The sequence below is a fragment of the Carlito syrichta genome, unplaced genomic scaffold, assembly GCF_000164805.1.
Source record: "Carlito syrichta isolate Samal-C Ts95f unplaced genomic scaffold, Tarsius_syrichta-2.0.1 Scaffold315561, whole genome shotgun sequence".
NCBI lineage: Eukaryota > Metazoa > Chordata > Mammalia > Primates > Tarsiidae > Carlito > Carlito syrichta.
The window spans coordinates 213836-231183 of NW_007259657.1; the positions used below are offsets into that span (position 1 = coordinate 213836).

A 17348-nucleotide genomic window follows, 5' to 3' on the forward strand; every position below is an offset into this window, starting at 1 on the left:
CCAGCTGCATCCCCACACTGGGAAGGCTGGGCTGGGGCCCAACAGCCTCTGGAGTCCTGCTCAGGGCCAGTGACAGTAGGTGTGTCTCACAGTCACTGCATGGACTGAGTACTCTTCTCCAGGCAGCCCGGCCACTGGAGTCCCAGACCCAAGACAGCTGCAGGTGGCCGGAGTACCAGGAGCCACGTCACACAGGTGGAAGCAGCTCAGAGCCCGGGAGCAACGGGCATAGCAAGGGCAGGCCCCGGGGGCCCCATGCTGCCCTGACCTCTTGTCACAGATGCACACCCACCTGGGGCAGCGTCCCCAGGCTGGGGAGGAACCACTGACCTGACCAGCAAACAGGCCGCACACACCAATGATGCAGAGGATGTTGAACACAGCGGAGCCCACGATGGTACCCACGCCGACATCCCCATGGGTGATGAACACGCCTGCAGAGAGAGACAGGAACCTGGCCCCAGTGCACCCCTTCCTTAGTGGTCCCTCACGGGGAAGTTGGTTGTGTGTCAGTAAGAGAAGTTGGTTGTGTGCCAGTGCCTGAGAAGATGGCAGGGCCGGTAGGGGAGGGAATGCACCCCTGTGACCAGCTGCTCCAGTCCTCCCAGCTTTATCAAGATGATCCACATGTTGTGAAACTCACCCACTTAAAGTGTACAAGTCAGAGGGTGTGGTCTGTTCACAGAATTGTGCAACCTACTTTCTAATGCAGAACATTTTCATCACCTGAAAAGAAGTCCTAGAACCCTGAGCACCGCACTCCACACCATGTCTCAAGGAAACACCAATCTACTTTCTGTCTCTCCTACTCCCGTTTTTTGTTTTTGAGTTGAAGTCTCACTCTGTCACCCAGGCTGGAGTGCAGTGGCACAGTCACAGCTCACTGCAGGCTCCAATTCCTAGTCTCTGGGGATCCTTCCGCTTCAGCCTCCCAAGTAGCTGGGATTATAAGCATCATTGTGCCTGGCTAATGTTGTGATTTCTTTGTAGAGATGAGGTCTCCTTATTTTGCCCAGGCTAGCCTCCAACTCCTGGGCTCGAGTGATCCTACTACCTCAGCCTCCCAGAGTGTTGGGATTGCAGGCTTGAACCACTGTGGCCTTCCTAACTCCTGCATTTTACAGAGGGAAAAACTGAGGCTTGGTGTTGGCAAACGCCCTACTGCTCAGGGTGCCTGGGCTCTCTCCAGACCTGGCCAGGTGGGGGTTTCTCACCAATGACAGAGGCAAACAACTCAGGTGTCGAGCTTCCTGCAGCCATGAAGGTGGCCCCAGCCACATCTTCGCTCAGATGGAGTCTCTGAAATAGAAGGGACCGGGGCTGTGTGGCGGGAACACAGTAATCAGAGACCCCAACAGTCAAGAAGCGAGCAGGGAGCCGAGCCAAGGCCAGTGCCAGGCTCCTCAGCTGCAGCCTTCCCCAGGACACTGAGCACCTGCCTCACCAGGCCTCCAGTTCCAAACCCTCTGCCCTCCACACCCATCTACTTTCTGTTCATCTTCTAAGCACTAGACCATATAATGCCTCTGGAATGATCTGCCTCATGTCCCTCCAGAGCCGACTGCTCCCCTCGGACGCACCAGGCTGGACTCTTCATTATAAACACGAATTCCACCCGAGGAGCTACAGTCCATGCCTGCCTTGCCCCAAATGACACAGGTAGCGGCTGGCCTCTTCACCTTGGGATCCTATGCCTAGAGCTGGTCTGTACACAGTGGCGCTCTACAGGGGCACACCAGTCTAGTGACCATCCCCTCCCAGGTAGGTTTTGGGTTCCAGGGTTTCTCTGAAATACCATGACTGTGGGATCCAGGGGCCCCACACTTAGATGGTCCTGCACCCTGGAAGGCCCCTCCACAGCAAGCTCAACTTGGGAGGCCCACAGAGGTTCAGAGGTTCTGCTCCCAGGGCCGAGACAGCCCAGAACAAGCTGGGATCTCCTGGCCAGGGCTCACTCTGTTCATCGAGGCCATGTTTGGGCCAGCATAGTGCTGAGGGCTTTGGACACTGGAGACCCCATGGAGACCCAGGGTCACCTGAACCCCAACTCAAAGGCACCCAGCTGTGGTACTCAGCTGGCCCCTCAGAACAGCACTCAGTTCCTTGTTTCCAAAGGATCCTGGGGCAGCCCTGGGCTCTGAGTCATGGAGGAGCCCCAGGTCAGCATGCCCCTCCCCCCGTCACCAGTCAGTCAGCCACAGCTGGGGTACACAGGAGGTTCAAAAGCTGGGTGGGGATGCAGCACCAATGCCCAAGGCAGCACCTGGCCACCCTAACCCTGCCAGAAGGCAAGGTTTCACAGATGCTGCCACCCAAGAATCTCCAAACTCTCTTGACAAGAGCCACACCAGGCACCTCCTGTCCTGCCTCCTCCCGCCACTGCCCAGGCCATTCTTCCTGCCTGGAATACCCTCTCCTCCCTCTCTGCTCACTGAACTCCTTCCCACTTACAAAGTTTGGACCATTGCCATCTCGTCCATGAAGTCTCCTTGGGTCTCTCCCTCATCTTCTGCTATCTCTCACTGAGTCCCTCACATGGGCCTCCCTATAGGGCTGAGACTCTTAGCCTTAGGGATACAGTGACCCCAAGGGATGCCTGTACCACTCCCGCAGGTAACCCTGGGCCAGCTACCCCTTTCCATGGGTTCCTGTCAACCCCAGTGGGGCAGAGCCCTGACCCCACTGCTGTAGTCTCCCAGTGGCACCTGGGTGTGTATTCAGTAAGGGTCAGTGGTATGTCCTTCTTGAGGGCCATCTTGTAGCACTGTGTCCCCAGAGCACTCCCCCACAGGCCTCAATGGACCCTGCACAGACATCCAGGGGCATTTCCTGCCTGTGTTATCCCCGCCCCTGGTTCCATTTCTCTCTAACCAGTGTCCAGCAGAGTCAGACATGTGGCTGGGCCTGAGGGGAAGCCTTGACTCCTCCGCCACATCACAGTCTGGCCAGCCCGGGTCCTCAGCAACCTGGCTGCCTCTGTAGGGACACCAGCTCATGAGCTCACCCAGCAGCAGAAGGGTCACGGGGAGCACCTGCCACACCCATACTCCCAGTTGCACATCCCCCATAACAGTGGGGGGGGGTCAAGGGAAGGTCATGGGAAGGTCACAAGGAGCATCTGCCACACCCCATGCTCTCAGTTGCACAGCCACCATGACAGCAGGAAGGTCACATGAAGATCATGGGAAGGTCACAGAAAGGTCACAGGGAGCTGCAAACCCACCATGACAGCAGGGAGGTCACGGAGTGTCACAGGAAGCTTCACAGGGAGCACCTGCCACACCTGCACTCCTGGCTGCACACCCACTATGACAGCAGAAAGGTCATGGGGAGGTCATGGAGAGGTCACAGGAAGGTCACAGGGAGCTCCAGCCATGCCTGGGTTCCCAGCTGCACACTCACCATAATAGCAGGAAGGTTATGGGGAGGTCACAGGGAGCACCCACCACTCCCGTGCTCCCAGCTGCACACCCACCGCGACAAGGTCCTGAAAGCCGAGGCTCCACAGGATGTGGTGGGGAGTGCCGCACACGGTGCTACAGCAGAGGCTGAACTCCCTTCTCAACTAGATGCCAGGAGGAAGGCAGAGCACAGGGCAGATGGGGCTCATGGGTGGAGAAACCAGGAGCAGCAGAAGAACCCAGCAGAACACACACTGCCGAAGCCCGGGACGGGACCTCCTGCACGGTAGCCCCCACCTCCATGGACTCAGCGCCCACCTGCTCCTGGCCACCAGCCCTGGTGGTGGGAATGGCTGCAGCGCAGCCTTGGGCCTGTGAGGGCCCCTCACCAGGAGGAGTCAGCACGTGAGGTTGTCTGGGTGGCCCGGGGCGAGGAGTCCAGCTCAACACACATAGCTGTCTGGGTGGCCATGAGCAAGGAGTCCACACTGGGGTTGGCACTGAGACTACCTGGATGGCCACGGGCAAGAAGTCCATGCTGGGAGCTTTTCTTCCATAAGGATACAGTCTACCCACACTCACCATGGGTTCCAGTGAGTGTTCGCACAGGCAGATGCTGAACACTCAGTGAGCCCACTGGCGCCCCCTGCCGACCCTGTCTTCTCCACCTATACTACGCCAGGTGTCCTCAGTCACCCCAACCCAGGCTTCCCAAGGAGTCCTACATTCCCTCCCACATACCTCGCAGATCTTCTCCAGAGATGGGACGAAGAAGTCATCGCACACAATAGCCAAGGCATAGAACATGTATAGAGCCTGTGGGAGACAGAGCAGGTTGGCAGCACACTGGCTGAGGGCACTGGGTCAGGTGGCAGCAGATTGAGGGGTAGCAGGCTGGAGGACAGCGGGTCAGAGGACACCAGGCTGGGGGGCACCAGGTCAGGGGACAGCAAGTTGGGGGAACCGGGTTAGGGGGCATTGGATCAAAGGACACTAGGTCAGAGGGAACCTGCTGTGGCTGCCAGGGGACACCCCCACCATACAGACAGAGCTGGGCACAGAGGAAAACTCCAGCACCATAGAGTTTTGCTCCCCAATCCCTTCACTGGCAAATGGGGAAACTGAGGCCCAAGGAGGCGAAATAACACACTCGCGATAGAGGGGACTAAACTCAGGCCCTGGGGCACCAGGTTCCTTCCACCCCATGATCCTGTGACTTGATGAGAAATGTTTCTCCTCTGTCTGGTTTCCCGGACACAGTTCCTGCAGCCCTTGGACAGTCACATGTGTGCTCATGGTGACTGGGGCCAGTCAACCCCTGCAGCTTCAGGCGGGGTTGGTCACAGAGAGACTGAGGCAGGAGAGTGTTGTTCAACCGCATCCCCAACCTGGCGGCAAAGGCTGAACTGTTCACTCACCAGTGAGTGCTGTCACCCCCATGTATGGAAGCCCCCACAAAACCCTCAAGGATGGGGCTTGAGTGCTTCCAGACAGCTGATCCCAGAAGGAAGGGAGGGCAAAAAAGAAACCAACAGCACATGTAGATAAGGCAGGGAGAAAGGGTGAGACCCCACTCTGAGGCTCAGGATCAAGATTCAGTCCACACTACAGCAATCCCACCAACACCACCTCCTGGAGGCCAAGGGGACTCTTTCTCCTCTGATGTGCCCAGAAACACAGAGAGGAAAGAGAGGCCAAGACAACACCTAGTTTCCATCCCAGGAACCAGGGAGTATTGTGGCCAGCCTGGCTCTTGAGCCAGGGCCCTACTGAGCTCTAAGAAGGGTCAACACCTGTCTACTAACTCAGAGCAGAAAAAGAGAAAGAATGGCCACACAGGGCAGATAGTAAGGCTGCAGCCTCTGCAGCCAGATGGTTCCTGGAAACTCCTATGCTATCCGAACAAGAGCAGCCTCAGAACGCATGTGGCTGATTCCAGCAAAACTTTATTTGTCAGAAGAGGTAGTGGACAGGACTCGGTTCTCTGGTGCAGCTAGTCACCCTGTGCTGAAGGGTCCTCAGAGTTCCCAAGGCACACCCAAGTTCAACAAAACCTGAAGTTTTGTCTCAGCTGTGCCAAGATGGGAACATGGAACTCAATGTGCCAGAAGCACCAGGGAAGCTAGAAGAACGTAACTTCAGTGTAGAAACAGCAAAGGGCCTGTGACTCAGCACACGCCACACCCTCACTCCAACCTTCACTTCCACAGTGGCATGTCTTGTTCACTAAGCTCTGCTCATTCACTGATCTCACATGGTTACTATCTACAAGGGAATTCCAGATTTCACTTTCTTGACTGTCTCTCTCAAAGATGAGTGCTGGCTGAGTTTGACCACACAAGCAGGTGCCGCCAACTGGAAAGCTGATCGGGGCAAAGTCTGCTGTGGATAATCCAAAGTTGAGAAGCACCCCTTGACCATCTTCACTCCCTCACACCGCACAATGGTCAGCAGACTTTCTATAAAGGGCCAAGGGTGAGCACTCTTGGCTCTGTGGACCTTGAGTCTCTGATGCACCTACTAAGCTCTGTCACTGAAACACAGAAGAAGCCATAGATGATACAGACACGGGCAGGAGTGCTTGTGTTCCAATAAAAGTTTGTTTACAAAGCAGGTGGCTGGGAGACCCTACTGGGGCTGTGACTTGCCTATCCCAGCACAGAAGAAGGACCCTCCATGCCTGGGCCAGCCCTGGTACCAGTAGGTTCCCAATAGACCTTAGCAATCAACCGAATAAACAAAGGTAAAATATCAACAAAAACAAAAAATATCAACAAAAATCTATCATCTCGTCCTATTAGAACACTTTTATTATCCTTGCAAACCCCTCAATGAACATCATTTGAACCTGTTCTTCCTTTTGGGATGACCACTTGAATGCCACCATGTGTCAATAAGGTACATCTGAACACAGAGGGCATTTGAGAAGATGCATACCAAGGTTTTAAATGACAGAAGCTCCCCGACTCACAAACCCACATAAGTTGAAAATACCATAAGTCAGAACTGAGCTGAATCTATCTGACCCACCAAGCACCCTGGCTTGGTCTCCCTCCCTGACATGCTCAGAGCACTCACATCTGCCCATGGCCAGGCAAGGTCATCAGCAATACAGCACTGGAGAGCATAGCACTCACCCAGGAAAAGGCCAATACCCCAAAATTCTAAGTATGGTTTCTACCAAATCACCTCACTTCTGTATCACTATGAAGCTGAAAATCATCAGTGACATTGTTGTAAGTCAGGACCAACTGAGTGGCGATGCAGAGGTGGTAAAATGCAGGAGCAGTCAGACGGTGAGAGCCCGTATCCACAGGGTTCACTGTGTGCAGCATCATGTACTTACATATCTGGAGCAGGTTCCACTGCCCTAACTCATAAAAGTAGAAAATGGGCGCAGGAAAGACCCACACCTTGTGCTGGCTCTGGGGTTATGAGTTGCATGAAACTGGAGTCACCTGACACACTGAAGACACTGCGTCTTTGCGAGTAGAATGGGCCTGCACCTGCTCTCCTTGTGGGGAAGGGCCATAACGATGAAAGGAGACCCAGAAGCACTCAGCTCTGCCACCCACACAGACGGCTCTGCAAGCTGGGAGTCAGCAACATGCATGGGGCCACTTACACCAAGGATGTGCAGCAGGACGGCTCCATGCTGTCGCTCCCTGTTGGAGAACAGGTCTGTGGGGAACTCATGGATTGCTGCAAGACAAGAGATGCAGAGCATTATTCACCGAGAGCCTCCCAACCAGCCTCTCCTTACTTTTGGGAATCCATGCAAGAGTTGATGGCAGGCCTCCCAACAAGCCTCCCTTGACTTCTGGGAGTCCACAGAGCCCACCTGGCTGTGCTAAGCACAGAGAGGACTAGCACTTTCTCAGTCCAGGGCAGACCAGTTCTCTCGGGAAAGGATGCTGAAACTGGATCACCCATAGATCTTCTAGCACCTTAGAGTCAATCACCAAACAATAAGAGCCACCATAGACATAGCAATCTTACTCCAAGTGCATGCCCAAGACAAATGGACACACATTCACACAAAGACTCATTTGTGAACACCCACAGCCCTATGATTTATAACAGTCAAATTGTGGAAACAATCCAAGTCAAGTGCTCAGGGTTTGAGCACCTCCTTTCCCCCAAGCCACTCTGAGCATTTGTCTGTCTCAGATGTTCATGGGTAACAGAGGAATAGCCCACTCACCTCCCCCATACATTCAAAACAACCAGTGATGAGCACTTCATGACCAAATGCATACATAAATGAGCATCATTTCTACAAATCCCCACTGAGACACCCCAGATCCCCATGAAGGCTTGGCACATCAGCTAGACCGGAAGATTCCAGAAGGCAGGGAGTCACACAGCCCTGTACATGACAACACCCTCCATTCCTGGGTCAGCCCTGGTACCAGTGGGTTCCCAATAGACCTTAGCAATCAACCGAAGAAACAAAGGTAAAATATCAACAAAAACAACAATCATCTCATCCTTAGAACACTTTTATTATCCTTGCAAACTCCTCAAGTACCTGTATGACACCTGACTCATGGTGGGTGCTCTATAAATGTTTGTTAAATAAACTTCCAGGACAGAAAACCCTTCCCTGTAAATATAATTTGGTCTTAACCTCTGAAAACAATGTTTTCTCCCTTATATGTACACTTTTCTGATTTTTAAGATCCAGTTATCCCAGGAAGATGCAGAAAACACCAGCTCCCCAGACACCCAGAAAACGTTCCCACTTTGAACCAAGCAGCATTTCATGAAAAATGGCTCCTTTTACTTCTCTCACTACACTCTCTTTTTTGTAATCAAACTTCTTAAATAGAATTACTGCTGTCAGTTAAGAACGCAGATCTGCTTCAAAGTCTGCTGGTTCAGAGATAAAGAATCACGAAGAGAGAGACTCCTCTTTCAAGGCCAAGGCAGAGACAGAGAATCACAAAGGGAAAGATTCCCCTTCCAAGGCCAAGGTCAGAGATGGAGAATTGTGAAGGGGAAGACTCTCCTTCTAAGGCCAGGGTCAGAGACAGAGGATGATGAAGGGAGAGACTCCCCTTCCAAGGCCAAGGTCAGAAACAGAGAATCATGAAGAGAAAGACTCCCCTTCCAAGGCCAAGGTAAGAGGCAGGGAATTGTGAAGGGACAGACTCCTCTTCCAAGGCCAAGGTCAGAGACAGAGATGGAGAATCATGAAGGAAGAGACTCCCCTTCCAAGGCTAAGACAGATACGGAGAATCATGAAGGGAGAGATTTCCCTTCCAAAGCCAAGGTCAGAGATGGAAAATCATGAAGGGAGAGACTCCCCTTACAAGTCCAAGGTCAGAGACAGAATCATGAAGGGAGAGACTTTTCTTCCAAGATCAAGACAGAGATGGAGAATCATGAAGGGAGAGATTCCCCTTCCAAGGCCAAGGTTAAAGACAGAGAATCATGAAGGGAGAGACTCCCCTTCTAAGGCTAAGACAGAGACGGAGAATCATGAAGGGAGAGACTCTCTTTTCAAGGCCAAGATCAGAGACAGAGAATCATGAAGTGAAAGACTCCCCTTCCTAGGTCAAGGTCAGAGACAGAGAATCATGAAGAGAGAGACTTCTCTTTCCAAGGCCAAGGTCTCACCTCTGGGAGAAATGCTGCTGTCTGGCATATTTCACTGCAGATCAAGACAATTCTGCCATGGAAATTCCAGATGTTTCCTGATTCTCCAAAGCAGTGTCTCAAGAACTTGTGATTTAACCAATCATGGGAATTAGAATGACATCTCTGAAAACTTCTGAAATATTAGAATAACAAGCCATCTTTGTACTGCTGAGGATACAGGTCTGACCTCCATCAGCAGGGGATGTGGGCTAGAAGCGAATTTGCCCTTGGTAGGAACGGGCTCCTGTCTCTCTGTCCTGCCTCATACTATGCACTACTTCCCTGTGTGCAGGCTGGGGGCCATGAAGGACAGTGGATATCACCCATGGCTTTAATCTTGCCAGCAAAGTCAGCAGGCCCATGGCAGAGCTCCCAGTGCCATGACCCACCACCCTCATCCCCCTGGTATGTCCTGAACCCATGTGCAGGCACCACGGCTGTTAACAGTCCTGTCTTCAGACAAGAACAAAGAGGGCCATGACCATATAGCATGGGGCACCTGCCTATATGCCAGGACTCATAGTGGGACCCTGTGTCCCTTGTCCAGGGCTGGAACTGCCCCTGGCACTGAGATGGTCCAGTCAAGTGAAATCAGGCTACACAGTAGACTAGAGCCCTGGCTTGACCACCTGTGAGTATGCATGACTCTGGCCACATGTCCTCTGCACCCTCTGCCTCTCAGAGTAATCTGTTACATAAAGGCAAGGTGATGAGGTGACAGAACAGCTCCCCCCCCCCGTGGCTTGTGGTCTGCCCTGGCCTGGTCACCAAAGCTGCATGTGGGTAGAGATCTATCTACCCTCTCCAGCTGGCCACTGACAGCTGGGACCAGCCACTCCCAGTCTAAGTGTTGAATCTTCTAGATGGGGGCAGCATGGGGGTAGGGTGCAGACCACCTGGCTCCCCAGTGGGACTTCTGGTCTCTCACACCTGCCACCAACTCAAACTACTGCTACCCTGCATGGTGGCTTAAGAAGTAGGTAGACACAGGTTTCAGGAAGGGCCTCTGTGACCTATGTGACCTTGGCAAGTGGCTTAACACCTGTTCCCCTACCATGACAGGGTCACAGCAGAAGCTGGTGGTTATCAAGAGACAATGTAAGCACAGCACTGGGTGCAGTAAATTTACAGACTCACCTCTTCCTGTGCTTTCTGTCCCCAGTGCCATGGGACACACAGTCTCCATATGCGAAGAAAAAGAGAGGGAAAAACCAGCCTAGTAGGGAAAGAGAGCAAGAGAATGAACAAGAGAGAGGAGTGAGAGGAAGGGAGGGAGGAAGAAGGGAGGGAGGGAGGGAGGGAGGGAAGGAGGGAGAGAGAAGGGGTATGGGGGAGAGAGAGATATGGAGGGAGAGAGGGAGTACACAGGAGAGGAGAGAGAAGAAGAGAGGGAGGGAGAGAGGCAGAAAGAGGGGGGAGGGAAGAGAAAGGAGAGAGGGAGGGAGGGAGAAAGAGAAAAGATAGAGGAGAGAGACAGAGAGAGAGAGGGAGAGAAGAGAGGAGACAGGGAGAAAGGAGAGGGAGAGAGACAGAGAAAGATAGAGACACAGAGAAATAGACCAGACACCCAGTTTAATCTGAATGATGGGGTGGTTTAATCCCAGGCTCCTGGGAAACCTTTCTTCTCCTGCAGGCTTACTGTGATCAGGAGCTACTGGCTCTCGTGCCTGGGAGGGACTGTGCCTGCCCCGCCTGCTCAAATCCCCAAAAGGAGGAGGGAGGATCAGCAGGGCACATGCGGAGGCTTTCGAGGTCATGCTAAGCCTTTAAGCTGCAGAAATCTGGAGGTGGTGTAGGGAGGGGAGAGCATGTCTGCAGGTGTGACAGGCTCAAGGAACCTGGTGATCCCAGCACTCTCATATCCCAGGGATGTGGGAGAGGGAAGGGTGGAAGGCAGCCACTCCCATTGCCCTCTGATGTCATGCCCAGAGGGGGTTCACCAGCATGCTGGGTCCTAGGCACATCCGGTGTCCACACACCTCCGGTACCTGCCTCTTTCCACGTATCCATCCTCACTCTGTGCAGGCCCAGGGAGCTGGGGGGACTCCCCGCCAGTGCTGTCCTGAACTCTGGAGTGGCAACCCCTGGGCCCTGGGGAAAAGCACCTCTACCCCCCAGCACCCACAGTCACCACCCAGCAGCCCCACGGCTCCCTTGAGTTTCTTTATTTACCCGCAGAAAGCTACACAGGTGATGCTCCAATTAGCATCACCCTTCAAGGCTCCACCATACTTCTGCCAGCATTGCTACTAGTTCTCAAATGTATGAATTTATTCCAATTATTCATAGAGCACCCACTTGGGGAACACTGGACTCCCCAGGATCTGCTGGGTAAGACTATGATGTATTCTGTGTCCTCAAGCAAGGCAGCACTTCATCTTGGAGGGCGACTTGACTTTGGAGAAAGGCAAAGACATTCAGAAAGTTGTAGGTTATCAAGATGGAAATTCCAGCTGAGTATGGTGGCTTACACCTGTAATCCCTGCACTTTGGGAGGCCAAGGTAGGGGGATTGCTTGAGCCCAGGAGTCCAGACCAGCCTAGGTAATATAGCGAGACTTCATCCCCACTGGGAAAAAAAAAGCTGGCTGGGTGTGGTGGTGCATGCCTGTAGTCACAGTTACTCGAGAGGCTGAGGTGGAAGGATGGCCTGAGCCCAGGTCAAGGCTGTGGTAAGCTGTAATCATGCCACTGCAGATCAGCCAGGGTGACATAACAAAACCTGAAGGACAGAACAAAACCTGAGAGGGACTGTGCCTGCCCCACCTGCTCAAATCCCCAGAAGCAGGAGGATTGAAAATCCTCAAGGATTGAAAATGCCTTGATCCTGAAAGCCAATTCCCATTTCTTGAACATTTATTATGTGCCTGATACTAGCCTGGGACTGAGTCGCGAGGATGTGCCTGGTCTGGAGCAGGTGGACAAGCAAGCAGATGATGGAGAGGCTGTGAGAAACTTGGGTGATGTGATAGATACGCCAGGGTCACTGCCTGGGGGCAAGGAACACACCGCCCACCAGGGAGAACATGGCGCAGTGCCACGCCTTGAGACTGAAAGCTCCTTGGCCTCTCAGTCAGTCCTGAGCAGCTCATTTTCCAGATTGTTGATGGGAAGAGGAGGCTCTGAGACACTGCAGCTTCCACCTGTGGTCACCCAGCCACGGCCAGCACAGGCAGAGAGCCCAGGCTGGGAGCCCTAGCCACAGTTCTTTTCAGCAGAGCCTTTTACCCACAACAGGCACACATTGGAGGAGAGGCCTGGGGTTCCGGTAGGCTGGAAGGGCCATGCTGAGCCCATACTCCTGAGATAGACCCTGCATCTTACAGGTCAGTTCTGCCTATACCACAGCCCACCACACAGAGGCCGAGGCCATTGCTCCCCAGTTCCAGGGATGCCGGTCACACACGTTCCTTGATCTTGAAACACGGAGTGAAACTGGCCACTTCCTATTTATGCATGAGTAAATGTATATAAGTGAGTAGATCTATCAGCTATCATCTACTTATCATCTATCTACCTGCCATCTATTTACCTATCATCTGTCTATCATCTAACAATCTTCTACCATCCATCTATCACCGATCAATCATCTAGCGTCTATCTACCATCTATCTATCTCACATATAGTAAAATTTGCTCTGTGTGGTGTGCAGTTCTGTGGTCTTTGAGAAAGGCATACAGTTGTGTATCTACCTACCTACCTATCTATCACCCATTTATCTATCTATCCATTTATCTATCATCTATCTCTCTATCTTACATATAGTAAAATTTGTTCTGTGTGATATGCAGTTCTGTGGGTTTCAAGAAAGACATACAGTTGTGTATCTACCTACCTATCTACCTGCCTATCAGTAATCCATCTATCTCTCTATCATCTATCTCTCTATCACTTATTTCTCTATCATCTGTCTCTCTATCATCCATCTCTCAACCTCTCTATCTTACATATAATATAATTTGTTCTGTGTGGTTTTGAGAAGGGCATACAGTTTTGTATATGCCTACCTACCTGTCACCCACCTATCTATCACCTATCTATCTATCCCCTATCTATCTATCACCTATCTATCTATCTATCTATCTATCTATCACCTATCACCTATCTATCACCTATCTATCTATCACCTATCTATCACCTATCTATCACTTATCTATCTATCACCTATCTATCATCTATCCATCCATCTATCTATGCACCCCTGGGACAGATCATCCCACCACCTCCAAAACTCCCTTGTGCTGACTTTCTGTAGCCAGCCCCTCCCAGCGCCCCAGTTCCTGGTTGTTTAAGCTTCCAGTTTATGGGATGTTGCTCCAGCAGTCCAAACAGACCAAGACCCAGCAGGAAGGGGGTCATCCATCTCAAGAACATCTCAAGTGGTGGATGCTGCTGCCGGAGCCTCTCCACACTGGATCTCTGTCCTCAGCTACCGGTGGACATGGCAGCAGGAAGGACACGTGGTGAAGTCCTAGGTGGGTGGAGCCCTTGCTGCTGGGATTCAAGCCCTCAGAACAGGAGGGGGCGGGTGCGGGGAGAAGGACAGCTTCTACTTCTGGCATGAACGCTGACTGTTACATCCCCTTTCCACCAAGCCTCCACACGGCCCTGGCAATGTCTCCTCCTGACCGGCTCTCGGTATCCTCCATCCCCCACCTCTTGCTGGACCACTGTGCCAACCCCAACCATCTCCTGGGTCCTATCCTACCTGTTCCTTTGTGTTTTCAACATGCACTTAGGATTAACACCAAAGCCCATCAAGGCCTTTGAGACCCATGTGGTCCAGTCCCACCAGCTTTTCAGCCTCACTTGTGCTACCTTCCTTCAGTACCCATGCCACTCCAGCTGCTGGCCAAGCCCACCACAAGGTGGGTAACCAGGAAGTGCCCATGGTGTGAGCACATGCCAGATCCCTCACCTCCCTCCGACACACTCAGGAGCCACCATGTACTCTGCCCACAGAATGCCCCTGGACAGTCAGGCCAGCCCAGCCCTGCCCCCCATCTCCCAGCGGCTCCTTGGTACCCACAGACCCCTGCCATTGGGACAAGCTTGACAGAGGTGCTTTCTGGTGAATACTCATCTTTTTTAAACCTTTCCATTCACCAGTTCTCCTTAGGAAGATAAACTGTGAGCCGAACCTTTTTTAAAAGGGGAAAAAAAAACCACTTCAGAACCTCTCTCTCTGCTTTCTACCTCGTTAAAAATAACTCTACCTTCCTGGCCTTGACGTTTCTTCTGAAATGATGAAAACAAGCCTGGAAGACAACTTTTAAATAGCTCCAAATCTCTATCATTGCAACTTATATGAGGTTGTGTTTCAGAAACCATCCACATGCCAGGAACCAAAGCAAAAAATTGTGACATCCCCCACTGCACAGTTTAAAATAACTCTGCTGAGGATTTTACGCCTCTCATGAACAACAGTGGGGACCCCTGGGCTTCATACCGTCACACAATAATTAAATCACTGGCTTCAGCACACAAAGAGGAGTTTAAAGTCCCATCTTTCTTCCAGAACCTTCTAAGAGAGGTCAGGTCCCCTGAGAAGAAGTGTGCTTGGGAGACCTGAGGTAGGACTGCCCTTCGCAGGTTCACCCCGGGGAGCCTACAGAGCCAGAGGCCCAGGTGCTGTGCACTCAGTAGCCCTCCACACGGCCTTTCTATGGCATACCAACAGCATTTCCTCCTTCTCTTAAGTCACCAGGTGCCATAGTGTGGGTGTTTGTCCCTCTAAACCCCATGCTGAAGTGTGATCCCGCTGTCAGAGGTGGGACCTACTGGAAGGTATCTGGGTCATGGGGGTGGGTCTAACATGAGTCCATCAATGCCCTGAGTTCTCAGGCTACTGGGTCTCTCAGAGTTGCTGGCTAACAAGAGCCCAGCACCTTCCCTACTCTCCCCTGTGTGACCTGTACACATGTTCCCTTCACCTTCTGCCATGGGCTGGGCAGCCTGAGACCCCACAGAGGTAGTTGCCCAATCTAGAACCTTCGAGCCATCGGGATCATGAGCCAGAGTAACCTGTTTTGTTTATACATACCCAGCCTTGGGAATTCCTTCATAGTAACCTTAAAAAGACTAAGACAGCACTCCCATCTGATAGGCCCCACTCCTGTGACCTCATTTAACCTTAAATACCTCCTTGAAGTATTATGTCAAAATACTGTTACCCACTATGAGCTTCTGGGGACACGATCTGTCTATAATGTGAGGTCTTTGCAGATATAATTGGTTAGTAAAGGTTTGTCTTGGCAGATGTAATTGATTAGCAAGATCTTGTCATTGCGGATGTAATTGGTTAATAAGGTCTTGGCAGATATAACTGATTAGTGAGGTTTTTGCTGATGTAATTGGTTAGTAAGGTCTTTGCAGATATAGTGGGTTAGTAAGGTCTTGGCAGACGTAATTGGTGAAGTTGAAATGGTCCACACTGGGTGAAGGTCACCCTGAATCCAAAGATGGGTGTCCTTATGAGGAAAGAACACAGAGAACTAGGCCATAGGCAATGGAGGCAGAGCCTGGAGTAATGTGTCTACCAGCCAAGGAAACCCAAGGACTGCCAGGAGAGAACCCTGGGATGAATATCCCTCAGTGCCACCATGGGGACCAGCTCTGGATGGATGACTACAGATGCATGGTCTCCTGAGCTGTGAGAGGACATGTTTCCATGGCTTTAAGTCACCTGTTTGTGGTGCTGAGGCAGGAAGTCCCCCCTCCAAGCCTAATAAAATGAGGGTCTTCCCAGGATAGAGAAAGGACGCTCCTAGTACAGTAAGATAAACGCCTTCCCAGAATAATGAAAGAGTCCTTCTAACACCATAAGATAAGAACTTTCTTGGAAGATTTAGGTTAGAAAGGAATGTACCCCCCCAATCTATAGTGTGCATGTGTAACTCTGCTGCAAACTTGAGCTGTAAAATATCCAATTAGAGTGTATGTTACTAATATGTAAGCCTTATGGGGGGAACTAAGAAACTAAAAATGTATAAAAGGCAATGCCCCCCTATGCTTGGGGCGCAGCCTTTGGATGTGAATCCACTGAGCCTGTGCTGGTACGAATTAACACTGTTTCCTGGCAAAGTAGCCTCAGTGTCCTGTCTCTCTCTGTAAAATCCTGCCACAGTGCTTTGTCACTGGACCCCCTACGTCGATGGCATATGGCACCCTCTGCTAGTCGGCCACCTCCAGCCCCCACGGTGATGCCTGCCAGCCAGCCACCCAAGCCATCCCTCCAGACTTTCCTGCTGTGGCGCCTCCCCTATGGCCTGAGCCTCAGCCTCCGCCAACTGCCATGATGGGCAGCCTACAGGCTGCAGCAGCTCAGAACCACATCCCAAGTTGCTTCCACAACTAGCAATAGTCTTCGTGTGTCACCTGTCTCTCCCCTGCACTGGGTTAATGTTCTCTGAGCATTGTGGTGACAATCTGTGTGTCCCTGCATGGCCCACCTCTGCCATGTGGCACCCGCTAGAACATTCCACACAGCATGTGCTCTACCCTCATCAGAAGCCTGGATTCATCTGCTGGTAGCACCCAGTTCTGAGCCTGTCGCCAGCAGGCCAACACAACACTGTCAAGTCTTTCACAAGGGTAGGCATCACTGAGGTCCTCCTCTCTATTTGAAAAAACAGGTGCCATTTTTAGGCATGATATAATGTTCTACCCATAAAGCAGAATTAGCAAATACATAAACAAAACTCACCACATGCAAGCATCCTAAGTACTTGAGATGTAGTATTCCACTTAGTTTTCACAACAAGCCTCTAAGATACTATCCTTCACCCCGTTCACAGATGGGCAAACCTGAGCACAGAAAGGCTACGTGATTTGCCGGAGGTCATGCAGCAGGGAAGGACAGAACCAAGGCCTAAGTCTGCTCAATCCAGTTCTATCAAGAGCCAAAAATGCTATTTCTCTCTGCCTTGATGATCCTTCATCTGAAACTTATCCTATGGGTGTCATCTAAACACCACATGGGAGAGGACACTTGTTGCATCCAAAGGTAAGATGCCAGATGTCACTGGTTGTCCAGGAATGAGATGCAATTTTCCCGAGTCTTTCCACGAGTACTTGCTGACACCTCCCAGATCCAGCCACGTCTCAATCTGGGAACATCTCTCCAGAGCACTCTCCAGAAGGACAGTTAAGACGCTGGATGAGAGAGGATGTTTGTGGTAGGTGGAAACAGTAGCACTTAAGATCACTTGCAGTTTGTGTGCAGCAATAAACAACCAAAGGGCAAGAGCCAGAAGGGAACACACTGGAGCTGTCCATGGTTCCAGCAGGTGGGGATTCCGTGGT

General features: G+C 51.8%; 1 protein-coding gene across 1 annotated transcript in view; it reads right to left on the reverse strand.

Moving 5' to 3' along the window:
• Positions 1 to 17348, reverse strand: part of SLC24A4 (solute carrier family 24 member 4) — a 139721-nt gene that overhangs the window by 58594 nt on the left and 63779 nt on the right. The window contains exons 2-5 of the mRNA XM_008072948.1: positions 7027 to 7103; positions 4143 to 4217; positions 1215 to 1299; positions 331 to 434 (exon numbers count right to left, since the gene is read on the reverse strand). Of these exons, the coding sequence (XP_008071139.1) occupies positions 331 to 434; positions 1215 to 1299; positions 4143 to 4217; positions 7027 to 7103 (341 nt within the window). The remainder of the gene's footprint in view (positions 1 to 330; positions 435 to 1214; positions 1300 to 4142; positions 4218 to 7026; positions 7104 to 17348) is intronic.